This window comes from Glandiceps talaboti, chromosome 10 (assembly GCF_964340395.1).
Source record: "Glandiceps talaboti chromosome 10, keGlaTala1.1, whole genome shotgun sequence".
Classification (NCBI taxonomy): Eukaryota; Metazoa; Hemichordata; class Enteropneusta; family Spengelidae; genus Glandiceps; species Glandiceps talaboti.
Genome location: NC_135558.1, coordinates 8,421,264 through 8,438,275, shown reverse-complemented (window position 1 = coordinate 8,438,275; position 17,012 = coordinate 8,421,264). Strand labels below are relative to the sequence as shown.

At 35.5% G+C, this 17,012-nt stretch overlaps 1 protein-coding gene across 1 annotated transcript; it reads left to right on the top strand.

Moving 5' to 3' along the window:
* The first annotated feature begins 133 nt into the window (after window positions 1–133).
* LOC144440866 (dolichyldiphosphatase 1-like) lies at window positions 134–10,368 on the top strand. The gene is made up of 8 exons (XM_078130300.1): window positions 134–233; window positions 2,164–2,264; window positions 2,497–2,581; window positions 3,257–3,353; window positions 4,008–4,112; window positions 4,901–4,991; window positions 5,290–5,417; window positions 5,839–10,368. Exons 1-8 carry the CDS (start codon window positions 134–136, stop codon window positions 5,861–5,863), a joined length of 732 nt encoding a protein of 243 aa, XP_077986426.1. The 3' UTR covers window positions 5,864–10,368.
* The last annotated feature ends 6,644 nt before the right edge of the window (window positions 10,369–17,012 follow it).

Below are 17,012 nucleotides of genomic sequence, written 5' to 3'. Positions count from 1 at the left end.
ATATATGACATTCGTCTGAAGCCTTTTTTCTTTTGTAAATTTTACAGAAATTTTGAATTTACTGTAGCAATTGGAAAGTTTTATTGAATGTACACTGGAGTTGCGATGTAACAGTCGAACATTTGCTTGCAAGATGGCGTCCTGTCTCGAGACAGGTTGGGACAAACCGGAGTGGGACAATTCGGAAATAAAGTGGAAGGCCGTATCTCTCACACATGTCGAGTATCCTGAAGGTTTGTCAACGTTGACTGATTTGCATCTTTCAGTTGTAGGCTTAGCGAGTAAGGTGTATTATTGCATCATTTTATGGTACTGTTGGTCAGGCTGTCGTTCACTGGACATCACGACAAATTAGAATGACGACCTCTATCGCTGGAAAAAAAATAACAGCTATACTACATCGTAGTCTAGCAGAAACATCCACTATGAACACGCCCCTTGAAAAAAAATGGAAGCACTTTTCTTTGAACTTGTCACTTAAACAGTTTTGTCACAGATATTACAATTTATATTGTATCAAACATGACAACGGTTGTGATAAAATGGTACACGCCCACCTGGCTTATATTATGCATGTTGTTATATGAATGTCGAAAATTGTTCGATCGATCCCAGCAGCGTTAATGGGCAAGATGTTTCATTTATCTACCACAAACATACATTTTAGATTTCAAACTTAATAAAATGGCATTTTGTGGAGAGGAAGATTTAAAATCCGTATAACTGCTGGCAGGTGAATGTGTCCCAGACAATGGTGTGATGACGAGTTGTTGAAGTTCACACTTAAATTCATATTTCCGATCAGAGCAGGTACATCTCCATCAATGTCTGCCTACAGGCCATACAAATTTCCATGTTCACAAGAGACTTTCACGTGATACATACATTGTATATATACATGTACTTCTTTCATACAAACCAATTCAGCAATCAGAAGTATATGGTTGGACTTCTCGGAAACATGCAGACTATTGTCTTTGCTATGATAATAACAACACATAATTATACCTGTGTAATTTTATATACAGTATTTTTAAATGTGAGATAATTTGACAAAGATTTGCAGCATTTGCCTAAGTGGCAACATATACTCATTTCTGTATCACCCAGTTGTGTGTGTGCAACATTCACTTTCAGAATTCTGAGTACCTGAAGTAGAATATTACTTCCTAGGCGCATCAGAAAAAATAACCACAACTTCCGCTCCACACGCTTCACATGCATTATTTAGTATCACGCATGAGAATAAGTCAACCCTCTTCCTCTTGTTCTATTTTGACCCTCTAGCAAAAATTTAAAATCCTATTTTGCAAAAGCAGCCATACAACTTCCATATTACAACTGTATTTTGCATGTGCATTGGATACATGTATGTAGTTTCAGGATTGGGTGTTTTCTTCAAATCAGGTGAAGCACTCTATTCTGTAGCCTCAACCAGCACCATACCAATACAAACTCTTAAGCTTTGAACAGTTTGGCAGTCATAATCTACATGTATGTACGCATGTATGCACACACACACACACACACACACACACACACACACACACACACACACACACACACACACACATACATACACACAGTGACACAAAAAACACACAGTGACAGTGACACTGACAGTGAGTGACACAAACAACACACTCATGCATGCATGCATATATACACATACACGCAGACAGTGACACAAACACAAACACAAACACAAACACAACACACACATGCATGCACACACACCTTTACCTGCATGTTAAGTACTCTTTTCAGGTTCAGATAGTCCTCCAAACTTCTATCATAGGTAGGATGACTCCTGGAGTCATGATAGCTTCTCCATGCTGCTGGATCTGTAAGTGTCATATGGTTGTACTAAATCTACCAGTACTATCAGTCATAGATCCAGTGATACAGGCCAGAGTCAGTATCATTCTACCTTTTAAGCCAATTTGATGTGATGTGCATTATTCCAAAGTTGGCATCTTTAAAGAATCCTACACATTGTGATTGCGTTTTGTTGAAACAGTCCTGTGCCCTTCTGTGTATTTACTGAGAAAAGGCTGTGTGCATGTTGATTGTATTTGAGCAAAATTTTGTTACTACATACTTATTAAAATAATTGTACATATTTTGTAACTCTAAGTTTTGTTTTCTGTTCATTCTTGTTAGGTGATTTCATTGGGAAGATTTTTGCCTACTTCAGTCTTGTCCCAGTTTTTCTATTGGTTTCATTTGCTACTCTTATTGCCTTTCGAAGAGAATTACACACAGTAAGTACCAATCACAATCAGTCAGGCAGTTAGTCAGTCAATCTGTATGTCTCTGTCTATCTCTGTGTCTGTTGGTCAGTTTGATCAGTCAGTCAGTCAACCAACAAATTAATCAATCAATTTTGTGTCATCAAAATGTATTAATCTTTATTTTGAAAATGTGTTATTTGATCCATAACATATAACATGTGAAATGTTCTGTTTCACTTCTCTATATAATGTATGTTTTCAGATTACATTTTTTTGCGGACTTCTTGCAAATGAAGCTGTGAATTGGGTGCTCAAACACATAATCCGACAACCGAGACCATGCAAAGGTAGGTTTACTGAAATAACAAGAGAGGTTCTTAGAAGGGAATATATGATTAAAATTAATATAGATACCAAAAATATGAAAACATCCCTACTTGGCACTATAAAAGCTGTAAGTTGAGAATTTGTTTGTTAATACCATCAACAATATCCTCACGTACTATCAGTTAGTTACTTTTATTTTTATGAAAGACACTACTTGTTACTCTAAGGAGTCATTGTTTTTTAGGAGTACCGTTAAACCAGACATTTTGAAGACACCAGCCTCACATTTGGCTTTAACAACACATTTTCACCAAACACACACAAATATTATTTTAGTAGCAAAATTCCTGCTATATACACATGTACCAAGAAAATGAAGACAACATATCTGCCACTTTAAATTTTGACAAAATATGTGCAGATGATTGGTCTGATGAATGCTCCTAGCCCATAGCAATGTCAGTTCCCTTGCATATACATGCCTGGTAACTATGGAAATATAGTGATGTAACATGTAAATGATGTAACAAAGGACCATACTGTTATATCATTTGCATTTTAAACTTGCATGCCGGTATTAAAAGGAAAGGTATCTGACTTACACCATATCGATGAAAGTACAAAAGTAGTTAACTTTGTTAACTTTTATTAATTGCTACTCATGAAATTTAACTTCTCTTTTGTCTTTATTTTAGGTCATGAAGTAGTCTTTTCTGAGTATGGTATGCCCTCTAGTCATTCCCAATTTATGGGATTTTTTGCAATTTATCTTGTCTTATTTGTATATATAAGGTAAGTGTTGTTGTATGCATTTAACTCAATGTGTTTCTGACCCGATGTTACATGTATTGTGGGCCTGTTTATTTGTTGGCCCTATACTTCATAGTTATGTGTTAAAACTTGGCCAACAATTTCAGTTAAGTACAACAACTATATTAAGCCAATTTTTGAGTCAATTGTGTAATTTTGAAAAAAAACATATGAAAAAATTAGAGTTCTTACTCATAACGTATCGTGAAGTTTATAATATTGCAATGTTGTTTTCAAGTGTTATTTTATACTCAATGTGTTTCTGACTTGATAGTACATGTATGTAAGCCTGTGTATGTTCAACCTATACCTTATAACATCCTCCTTATAACATGCGTTAAAACAAAGCAAACAGTTCTGTTAAGTACAACTATATTATGTCATTTATCGAGTCATTTGTATCATTATGAAAAGAAAAATATGAAACATTAGAGTGTGTATTCATAACTTTATCATAAAGCTTATGGCTGTAACAAGCTAATTAGTATTGATGGGTCTTTTGATTTCAATTTTACTTATTTTGCCCTTTCAGAGATTCCAGCAGATTTCAAAGTCTTTCCTTTCTCTTACACTGGCTGTTTGGGAGATGATGTATCAGTAATTTCAATTTTTACTAATTTTTTTCATTTGTCATAGAATTCAATACACCTGTAGTAGTTCAAGTAGTATTGTTGATATAGCATGGAAACACCTGGTATCAATAAGTGCTCTCTTGACAACTGTGTTAGTCTGTTACAGTAGGTGAGTATACAGTCTATAACTATATGGTACTTGGTGGTTACTATGTTTCATTTTGAAGTATCTGCATACTACTGTGGCAATTGTGGTATCGGCTTACTAAGATATTCACTTGCTAAAACCAGTGCTGTGTGATGTGGTAGATAACTCAATTGGGTGATAACGGCGATTGTGTTGTGCAAACCTAATCATCCTGTGATCAATTATAGTGTAAACATTGGACGTCTCCAAAATGTACACTGCAAGATCACAGAAGTCATAAAAAATGGCACCCTGTTGAGAGTGAATTGAACCATCTATTCAATAACTTATATCAGCATGTCACAACAATAGTTTTAGTTTATGTCTATCTTAGTGTAATAGCCAAAGCTCATTTCTGCTGTCATATACGTCATTCCAACCACAAAAACATACCAAGTAATGTCCAGCAACTATTACAGCCCTCACCTGGTATTTAGTTGGTATGATATCAAAAAGAAATCATTTTGACATAATTTTATGACTCGTGAATATTAAATAAATTCAAAACAAATATTTATGTACACTGAATGTACGGAATCTCCAAATGTATGTTTATTGCAAATTATATAGTTTAGATGATTATTGTTGATTTTGTTTCTGAATTTCCAGATTTTAAACCATAAACAAGGTCTCTCCAAATTGTTTACAGACAGTTACTGTCACTTTATTGTGTTGTCATAAATCACTAAGAAATTATGTCATGGAGTAAAACATACTTTATGAAAGATGTATGCTTGTTAAATAAATTATGACATCTATTGTGTTTTCAGGGTGTATCTTCATTATCATTCAAGTCAACAAGTACTCATGGGTGCAATAGTTGGAGGTCTCCTAGCTATTCCATGGTTTGTTACTACACAGGTGAGTAAAGTTTTTTATACTCCAGAAAAGTGAAAAGTGAAATTTATGCAATGTTGGCTAAAATTCACATTTTCCAGAACAAGTACATATTATGATAAGTCAGATGGCAGTCTGTTGAACAAAATATTGAAAAATGCTCTTGGTAAATACCTCAGTAATCTATGTTTCAGTGTGTTCTACAAAATTAAGGTCTTGTATGGTCCCAGTACTGGTCTCTGTGCCATGGCAGTGTTAACTCCAGCATGGCGTATAATGGATAAATAGTCTAAGTCATGTTAACTGTTGTTCATTTCCCCAGTTGGTGCTGACTCCATTATTTCCTGTAGTGGCATCATGGCCGATATCTGAGAGGTTGATGCTAAGGGACTCTACTCTCATTCCAAATGTGTTGTGGTTTGAATATACATCAGCAAGGACTGAGGCAAGGTGAGTAGATGAAATCTATTGCTATATCTTATTACTATTTCTGTAAACGCACTACATATATTGTTCTGTGCACCAGGAATTAACAATTTGTAGATATCCACTTGAATGTAAACCAAGATATCATCTCTTCAAAAAAAATTCTTTTGAGTCTATTTGTATTTGTACAGGAGATGATTCTCTAGATTAATGAAACATTATGAAAAAAAATATAAAGCCAAGAACATTTCACTGCTGCGGAAATAGAAGAGATTGTTAGTTTTATTGAATGGATTTCAGTATAATTTCTTATAAATGTATATGCTTGCAAAACTAAGAAGATTTAAAAAACTGTCTTTTTCAATTGCTTTTGCTTAAACATCCACAGATTACAATTAATTCAAAATGAAATATTATATTTTCTTAATATTCGTTCCTCCTTTAGAGCAAGACAGCGAAAATTACAGTAAATCTGGAAAGAAATAGAAGAATATTACAAGACAACCATGATTAGAAGATGCAAGAATCTGGTTTTAAAAATGTGTATCATCAGTACATATGAATGTCATTGAAAAGAAATAGAGTGAGTTATAAATCTAGTGATTGGAAAATGTTTGTGATCTGAGATTTGGAATGAAGATGTGAAGATCCACAGACAGGAATTAGATAGGTGAATCTTAAGCCAGGATGAAATTCATGTCAAACATGAATAAGGTATGAATGACATTATAATAAGAATAGTTGGATATGAATGAGCAATATGAATCCAAAGCTATGTTGATAGACATGTCAAACATGAGTAAGCGTTGAAAAGAAAAGAATATCTCTTTTGAGAATGCAATATGAATATGAATATGAAAATGAAAGAGAAAATTGCTGGTCACTTGAGAACGATATCTGCTGGTTACTTTATCAAATGAATCAAAAGAAAATGAATTGAGTAAATCATTGATAATGAGTTGTTTGAAGGGAGCACAACATTGGTGCTGAATGTTTTGTTTAATGAATTGTACAGCCACTTGAGTTTACTTGGTTTCAGAAAATGAATGTCAATATTTTGAAATTAAGTCTTGACCAAGTGTGCTTGGAGATAAGAAGTGTGCTTGGAGATAAGAATGTTATGGAACTCAAATATCTTCATTTCAAAAGGTATTTAACATGATCTCTGAAATCACTACAGGTGTGCTTTGGCATATGGAAACACAATAGACAAACAGCAAAGGGACATACTCCACAAAGGTACAATTTTTTTTTTGGTTTCAGTTTAGTATAATAAGATACCATTCATTCAGTTTAGTTAAAAATCATTGATTGTTAATAAATACAGAGAATAGCCTTCTGACTTGTCAGAATATATTATAACTTAAGTTGCACGCTAAGGGAACAAAGAAAAGGGTACTAGACTGCCAAAGTCCATAACACAATACTCTGAAATGTCCAGTGCAGTTGGTTTAAAGATGTCTTAAACAAATAAGTCTTTTTTGAAGGGCTATGTCGCGCTTCTCTGAGAAGACTCATAAGTGTATATTATGCTGCCTTCCCAAGTCCCGTACTGCAAACGGAAGTCTGAAAATTATCTTTTGATATAAAAAAAATTATGTTACTGTAATATGTCTGCAATATGTCTCTCAACAGAGTTAAAGGCCAATGATTCAATCCCAGGTTTTTGCTTTAGTTGTGTCATAAGGATTAACAGGGATCATTTCTGTGTTCAGGACCAACTTTATCTACAGCTCTATAAAATGACTTTTTCATACCAAAATTTTAATCATAATTCAAATTTGAATAATACAAGTATCTTGTCATGTGAAACTGAAATAAGAAAACAAAGGTTCCTTTCTCATGAAATTTAAAATTTATTGTCAAAGAACGGCACACAAGAAGCTAATGTTTCTTTAAAGAATTTAAAATCATGAAGACATGAATTTTTTTATTGAGATGTTAACAGAATGATGGGCAATTGTAGTTGTGAAGAACTTAAAAGATTTTTGAATATAATAAATACTCTTTGATGATAATATTGATTAAATAATGACTAACTATTTTGAGAATTGTTCAAGTTACAGAAAAGTCTTTGATTACTATAGGTAATATAATTTATTGAATTCATAACATTTTATAAGTTGATAAGACATTCTTTCTTTGATTTCATTTGAGTGTTTTGGTGTTAATATTTGAAAGTAGATGTTATGTAAAATGTAACTTAGTTATCTTGTTGTCAGTCCAGTAACGGTCAGGTAATGATGTGGTGTGTAATAATATAAGTGTAATTTTCATTAGACATTGGCATGGGGAAAGTGTCCAAAAATTCTCTCTTTTTTTCTTGAAAATGTATCCCCCTTTGAACTTATATTGCTAAAAGATCTTAGAATTAATGATTGATGAAGTCACTTTTGTGCCATTAGGATTGCTCTTGCCCAGTCTAAGGAACTACAAGATAATGGGATCTACAGTGAGTTATTTTAAGATTTAACTGAATTCAAATGTTGTCACTTGCCATTGGTTGAGTTGTATTGCTTTGTGCCTTCATGATGTCTTTGAAGTGATGACGTCAACCCTGTATATGCATGTCCCACCTCAGGTGCTCATGGCTCATACCTCGGCAAGGATATTATTTTCAGTTATACTTCTATGTTGGATGAATACTGTTACTGAAATGCATGCATACATATGCAGAGCAGTTTTTGGATGTTTTCAGGAGGGTTACAGGTGCCCCCCCCCCCCCTAGGTTTCTTAAGTCAGGCGCTTATCAGGTTTCTGGATAGGTAGGATTCATCCATGTTTAGACGGATATTGTACACTCTTGACTCCTGAGTTAGAGAAACTTTATAGGGTTTTCCTGCATGTATCGAGAAGTTGAAAAACAGATTTCTGCAGATTAAATATTGTGTTGCCAGATAGTAGATAATCAAGGAGCGTATTGGTCATTAAATGTACAACACCCTTCTCCCCCCCCCCCCCCCCATAAATGAATTTCAAACAGGAGGGCAACTGAAATGTATGTATGTAAGAAGAAATTGAAGCCACTATACATGCAACACAAACTTTCATATACATGCAGTGCAATATTGAAAAGATTTTTGTTATAATTTTTATGTAATTCCCATACCATTAAAGCCTTTAAATTCCATGTGACTTTGGTCAGCCATGTAAGTTAAATTAAAATCTATTTATACGTTAAAATACAATAACTGATCATGTACATGTTTATTTGACATCAACTGCTTGATTTTGATATTATATCCATATACAAACTTCAAGTGCTGTGAATCCATATATTGTAAAGTAAATTGAATTGCATAGAAACATGTCAACATATGTGTGTGCTATTGAGCTTCACCTTTCCCAGTCAATGTTAAGTTTATATACCAGACAAATTTTGTTTGCATTAGTAATACAGCCAAATCTCACAACTTGATAGTTTTATATTGCATGGAAATTTAAACATGTAGATGCCAATTAATTATCACAAGTTTATTTTCAATATGTTTGAATTTGTCTTTTTTGTCAACCATCAATTTGTCACTGACTTGTATGCAGTGCAGGACACATTCAGCTACAGATATGTATTTTTGCATCTAATTTGTATTTTTTCAGAAACAGTTATATGGTTTTGGAGACCTACCCATGTGAAACAATACAGGGTGTAGAAGCCAAGCTGGCTTAATTATGTTCACACTGGCTCATGTTCTGTGGAGTTATACCCTAGCCTGAGAAAAAATAGTTATATTTCACAACCAAGGTAATTTTTCATACCAGAGAACGTTGACGTTTCGACTACCATCGGCAGCCATCTTCAGATGGTAGTTGAAACGTCAACATTCTGTGGTATGAAAAATTACCTTGGTTGTGAAATATAACTATTTTTTCTCAAGATATTGTCCAACCTGATGAAACTATTCACGGATATACCCTAGCCTGTTTGTGCAGCTTCCTCCTTTTATTTCTCATAGCGGCCTTGTGTTCAGAATGTTTAGAAAAGAGTCAGTAAGCCACACCCCAAAAGTCAAACGCTTGTACGTAGACTTTACATCATTACATGTAAATTATTACATGCACACTTCACATGCCTCGTGTTCACACATGTACATTTACATAATGACTTCATTTGATCAACATCATGGTTGTTATTGGATGCCCATTTTCAATTTGTAATTACCATCATTTTCACATTCTCAACACAGGTGGTGGTATTAGAGATAAACAGAGTATCACAAATGCCATAAACAGGCAAGTTATACCCTCAGTAGAACCGTAAATTGTTTTGATACATAGCAGTCTCTTATGTGTGACAGCGTCATGAAATTTTCAAAAGACTAACTGTGGGTTAAAGAAGTGAGAATGTTTAAAATGTTTGTTTAAATGTTTGTAATTATACAGATTTCAAATACTATGAAGTTCTCTTAGGTAATAGTTAGTTTTTTGATGGCCACGTGAAGAACATATTCTTTTAAGTTTTGTTGGTAGTATTCTGTTCATAGATTGGGAAGATGATACTACAACCTGCTATCAGCAGAGTCAGGTAGACACAAACTAAAACTATTGTTACATGTAGTAGACTACTCAAATGGGTGATAGCAATGATTACATAGATATAATCATCCCAGTAATAAAAATAATGTAAACACTGAATGAAATTGAATGTGCAGTCAAGTGAAGGAAACTTGCTATAAGAGAAGCCACCCTACTGTGAGTGTAACTGCATCAACATCCATTGATAGCTTAGATCAATATGTTGCTGCAGTAGTTTTCATTTGTGTCTTTCTTGTTTTGTCGATAGCTTGATTTCCTTAGTACTTATAGCTGACATCAACTGTTTTGTTGTACCAGACAAGTGGAAATATAGAGTCAGTGATCTTTTTCAAAGAAATCATGTGATTTATATGTACAAATCATTGTGGGAGATGGTCAAATTTTGATTTACTTCTGACTTTTCAACTTTTTGATATTTATTGACAAATACATCAATTTTTTAGACATGTCTACTATTTCTGATTGATACTTATTCATTTTGATGAAAAGATTAAATAATTCTCATATTTCTTGAAATAAAAAAAGCATTGATTTTGTGATAGTGTGAGAATTTGATACAGCACTGTTTGTGGTTTCAAGTTAAATAGACCAGTTCATTGACATGTACATAAACCTCAGTGCCTTGTGACAATGGTGTGAATTTGTATCCCCACCAAAGAAATACACACATGTACACATGCTTGTACTTAACACATGTATGCAAACATAACAATAAAGTGTATTTATAATGCACCTGTCCTCTGGAGAGCTCCAGGCACCAACAATTATTACCCCTGGCATGGACCTATAATGGAACAATGGCCTTGTATACTTCCTCAAATCTGTGGGGAGTATATAGTGTATGCAATGTACACTGTGTATCTATCCATCCATCCATCCAAACATTCAGATAGACAGACAACACTTGGTAGCAAAGATACTGTGCAATCTCAAACTCAAACTCAAACGACATCTCAATAAAGGGTAACACACCTGGCTTTATCTTAGCTGTATTACTACAATATGCGATATGTCTGAAAATAAATTTATATTCTTGGCAAATCAGACCTAGAAGAGGCCTGCTGTACACTGGGGTCAGGTGATCTTAGAGACAAAGGAGCTAAATGCATTTTGAAACCATAGTCACAACATTGGTTTTGGCCAGGGTTATAGGTGTTAGCTCCTAATTTTGTTTGTTTCCCAGAAGGCACCACCCCAGCATACAGCAGACTTCTTCAAAGCTAGATTTGCCAATTTCTATAACTCAATTTTAGTTTTGCAATGTAAGGCCTATAATTAGTCCCTGAACCATAAAGAAATGCAGCCAAGATCAAATCAGCCTCCCATTTCACTGACAGATTTGACAATATCTTCAATACTACCATGTACTAGACTATTTTTGAATGCTGCACGGTGTTGGTGAATTGGTATTGAAGATCAAACAATGCCACTTTTATTTGTAAATAGTGAAAGTGTTAGGTCACACTGTAAGATTGTGTAGAAATACATAGTCAAAGTTACTATCAAATATACAAAAAATGTACCTTCATGGTATAAAAAGGAATTGTCTGTATATCTTTAGAAAACACAATCCGTACAGATGTGAATGTTGCATTCAAGTGGTCTTTAACTAACGTGAAGCCGAGTCATGAGTTAGTCGGTTTACTTCATCTTCAAGGAAGATTTTCACAAGATTCCTCTCAGAGCTATGACGAATCTGTTCTATCATTTAATTAAATATTAAAATTCGGTCTCTGAAATTTCTATACGCTATACCATCAAATTTTAACTCAATGAGCACAAACGTGATATCGATTTCCGTTTAACCTTACTAAAGTTCAAGACTTTGACTACTAAGTCACCTAACTCTTCACGAGCAAGAGCTGCAATGAGAGTTTCCTTAATCTCTGATCCCTGTAGCACTGCTTTTCTTTCCCAGAGCAGAAACATCTGATAAATCTGTTCAGTTAGATCTGTAGGGTGTCTGACTTCAATCCTATCGATTTCGGGTTCAGAGATGCCAAGAGTTCTTGCTAGCGATTTCCACTGCGTTGACAAGACTTGCTTGGAGAGAAACCAAAACATCTCAATGTGTTCTACAAGTGTGAGAAAGGGGGAGTAGATTGAGGACAGGAAAGGGACAGAGAACAAATCAGAATTGGAGAAGAAACCACACCACGACTGTATTTGAAAAAAGAAATAGGGCCAAAATGCATCCTTTCTCTCACATGCTTAAATCACTGCCTAAGCTATCAAATAACCACTTTCCCTGAGTTCTAAACACTGCCCGCCTTCTGTGCACAAATACTTGCACTTCATATTCTTTCAGGAAAAGACCTTTTCTTTCTCATATCTTGCTTGCTATAAATTCCATCAATCATGTGTCTGAAAAATATAGTTGTACTCACCACTGCCACTACTCAGAATGTCCGGTAGTACCACTTCAATTTTCTCACTAGTATTGTCACTAACACAAGCAGTGGTATTGTTGTTCGTGTCTGGTTGTTCGTTTGGCTGTAATTCACTCTGAAACAAAAAAAAATGTGTTGTTCAGGTTTTGTCAACAACAGGTAAATTTAAATCACACAGAGTGTTGTTTAGTATCTTTCAAAATATTCTAACTCTTTGAAAGGTAAACATTTTGTTAAAATGACATGGGAAATTAAAATGTAAAATCCATCTGTACTTTTAAAGGGATGGAGGTAAATTACCATTTGGCATTCAAATCCTTTTGGGAAAGACATTTTCTTGTAGAGTCAGGTATTTTGGCACTTGTTGTATTTGCAGCATCTGCATTCTGATGTACATCTGAGGAACAGCAGTACAAGAATTGGGGTCTTGACAAGCAGTTTCAAGCCTAAAGAGAATCTATCATAAAATGTAACTTTTGTGTACACGTTTCTATACCTTTGGAATCCTGAACTGTAGTTCACTTTCGAGTTCTTCACAACGATAGAACTCCATAGTTCCCCTTATAACGGCAGGACCGAATGCACTTTGAACCATTTTTGGAGTGATACACACTATCCAGTGGTTGTCCCTTGATGCGTAAAATGTGTTACTGGTCTTCTTGGTTTCCATAGTGAATGATTTACAGGGATTTACAGAGATTGAGTCACCACTAGTTATCACAATGTCATGACTGTGTGTGACGTCATAATCGTAGTATGATTGGTAGCCTTTATCTTTCCACGTCTGTAGCCTGTCATCAATAGTTCCTCTCTCGATGACGTCAACCAGAAGGGAGCATGGGTCTTTCCTGTGTTGCAGTAGAAGAAAATTCACTATGTACTGTCCGGCTTTGAGGGAGTTTATTTCTTCCTTGAAGTAGTTTGTAACATTCCCTTTCTTTGATGGGGACACCAGCACTGCACCATAGCTGGAGGTAAGAACAATTGATTATTCAATTATAAAATGCAAATAAGTATGCAAAACAGCAGTCACCTGTTAATTAAATCATGGCTGTATTACTGTTCATTAATTCATCCATAAATTCAAGTAAGGTGTTTTGACGTTCGGTAATTTACACACTTGGTACCAGCAAAATTGCCAATGTAATGTACAACTCTGTTACTAAAAATAAGTCTAACTATAAAATGCACTGCATCTACATTCCCTTTTTGTTTCGCATTCATTGTGATTGATAGATGCCTAGTATGATGTATCTAAATGCAATGATAACTTGTAACTTTAACCGAAACATCATATTTTAGCTTCAACATTCAATTTCCATGCATACAATCGAAGCTCACTTATGCTACTCCTCAAACTATATTGTATCAATGGTTTCCTATTTATCCTTCTATGCAAAATCCTGTTATGCTAAGTCATATGTTTCACTTTACTGTCGACGACCATCTTTAAGATACTTACTCGCATAACTGGTCCACATGGAATGTTATGGTGTTTTTATCATCTGTCACTGTCGTCTCAAGCAACTCTGTCACATCCTTCCAATCCTCGTCACTCCCACAATTAGATAAAATCCTAACTTCAAGATCATCGTCATCGTCATCGACCGCGGACCCCGTGTGATGTGCTGGCGATTGTAGACTCATGGTAGCAGGTTCCTTTAAGTCTATTTTCACTCGTTCACCATCGTCTCCACGGAACATAACGAGAGGGCCAAGGGCAATATTGTTATTGGACTCGTCACTTAGCGATCGCAGATTATGTACCTAAAACCAAGAAGAAACCTCATTAAAGATTTACAAAAGTTCAATACAAACTCGTGAATTTCAACACTTTAGTCAAGCGTGTTTTTCAACATGATTACCCAATGGATGAATTTATAGTCCTGGAGTTGTGTCATACTGTCACATTTGAATGTTCTGAACACGAGTACAGTGAGCTCTTCATATACTCAGTAGTGATCAAAGACTGGCCCATCCATCATAATCTGAATGTATATACATGTTAGTAGATAGAACATGAAACAGTTTCTTTCACCTTCGAGAATTACCAGAAGAACGTAAAGCTCTTACCTCAATGGTAGTATTAATATCATCACTAACTGCAGCTGAAGGCATTTCAACTGATACCACATTGTCCTCTGTTGTGTAAGTACCACCTTCTACAGTGACTGCGATCTCCTTTCTCATCGGCTGTGAAACCACTGCATACATGGAACATGTAGTAATCTGAGCCATTGTGTCGTTCCCCATCTAAGAAATAACCACAGGAGCAAGAATAGTTAAATTTTCAAGACTCTGAAAGTGCAAACGACTACTCGGGTCTTCGGAAATATATCTCAAGCAATTACAATATATATTCAGTAGTTCCATCATAATCACAAGGGTCACATCTTGATCACAAAGGTGAGTCTGAATCATGCCAATTTAACAGATTTTAAAATCCACAGCCTTTCCATTTGAAATGATTTTTGGTTTGTTTTATCCTACCTTGGTAGATTCTATATGCTGCCATTCTTTGCCATCCGCACTCTGCAGAAGGACCATATTGCGTGATAAATCACAGGAATTCAAAGAGCATCCCAGATTAACAGGGTTCGTGAACTTTGCTTCAGGCGATGAGATATTGATGACGTCAGATTCCAGTTGTTCGAATTCTCTGAGTTTAGGTCTCACTGTTAACATCTCTACTGACAACTCCATTGACTTTTCCAATGCGTTTGGTGGAATACGCAGCCAGAATTTAGAAGGAAGATAGTACATGTCCTGAAAATAGAGACATGGAAACAAATGTATTCGCGATCGGTTGGTTTTCCTGCACTTCATTGTGATAAGTACATATTAAAGTAAATGGTTAAGGTGTAAATAGATCTGCCTCCTGTGATCCGGAGATCAACTCTCATCTTTTTCATTTTGTGAATAATTGCACAATGTAATATATTATAAAAGCCCCCTCCCCCCCCCCCCCCCAAAGGAACTCTTATCGAGAATGCCTTGAAACATGAGCATTACCATAGATACATTTTTGGCAAGAGTGAAACTAATGATATGAAAGATATTTCGATAATAACTCAAGGCGACAACATAGTAAGTGTGACGTACCTCTGACTCGCCATTGGGAATCAAACGAAGCTTCAACTGTCTGCTGTCTGTACCACAGCCTGGAAAATATAGAAGAAATCGAAAAGTTAGCTTTAATACTGATTACACAAATGAATGTACTATATTGAACTAGTTCATCATCTCTGTTCTGAGTTGAGTACATCTATAATGCTGAGACTAACTGGACACCAGATATGAGAATTCTAGATTATTTCACTCACCTGTTTCACAAGAATCCACATAACACAAACGAGCTCTTTGGTATTGCTTAATAGCTTCTATACCTCTTTGGCACACTTCCATTGGAGGCTCCATTATTGGGTTACCATCTAACGAAAGTGATTGTAGCTTGTGAAGTGAAGTTAGCACTGCATACCTCAAGTATCTGATGGAATTGTCACTTAACTTTAAGACATGAAGCTCTTGTAATCTGCTGATGTCATTTGGAAGTGTCCTCAACCTGTTTTCATCCAGATATAAGTCATTAAGTTCCACCAATGAGAACAGTCCTGATGGGATGTCTTTGATTTGGTTATTTGTAAGACTTAACTTCCGAAGTTTCTTGAGTTTACTGATGTCTTGTGGAATATTGGTAAGTTGGTTTTCATGCATTCGAAGTTCTCTCAAACTGGCAAGTTTAAAGAGTTTGAGAGGTATTTCTTTAATCTGATTAGCTCCTAGATCCAGCTTTGTGAGCTTCTGCAGTTTTCCTATGTTAGATGGAATGTTGCTTAGCCGATTTCCCTTCATATGCAATTCATATAACTGTGTCAATTCAAACAGTCCTCTTGGCATTTCTCTGATTTTGTTGGTTTGGAACCCAAGTTTCTTAAGACTTGTTAGTTTACCAATATCTTGTGGGATGGTGCTGAGTTTATTGCCATTCATGCGCAGGTCTGTCAATGCCACCAAGGAACATATCTCGTGTGTTAATTCCTCGATTTGATTTCCACCAAAGTAGACTCTTTGAAGCTTCTTTAGGTTGCCAATTTCTTCTGGAATGTTAGTGAGTTCATTACCATGCATGTTTAGCTCCTCTAGACCCTTCAACTCACACAATTCCCGTGGAATTTCGTCGATTTGGTTGTCACTGAAAGACAATTTCGAAAGCTTCTCGAGATTACCAATTTCTTTTGGAATATTAGTGAGTTGGTTTCCCTGCATTTGTAGCTCCTCTAGAGTCTTCAATTCAAATAGCTCCAGGGGCATCTCTGTTATTTGGTTGTCATTTAAGAACAACCTACGTAACTTCCTCAGCTGTCCAATTTCTTTTGGAATATTGCTAAGTTGATTTTCTTGTAAGTAGAGCTCCTCCAGTTCTACCAATTCGAACAATTCTGAAGACAGTTCTTCTATTTGATTGCCGCCAAAATACAACTTCCGAAGCTTCTGGACGTTACCAATTCCTTGTGGAATGCGGTTCAGTTTATTCTTATGCATATAAAGCCCTGTCAATTCAGTCAAACCAAACAATCCGTCTGGTATTGCATCGATTTGATTTCCACCACAATACAGTTTCTTCAGGTTTCTCACCTCGCCGATTCCTTGTGGAAGGCTTGTTAGTTGGTTGCTATGCACATCTAGTTCTGTCAGG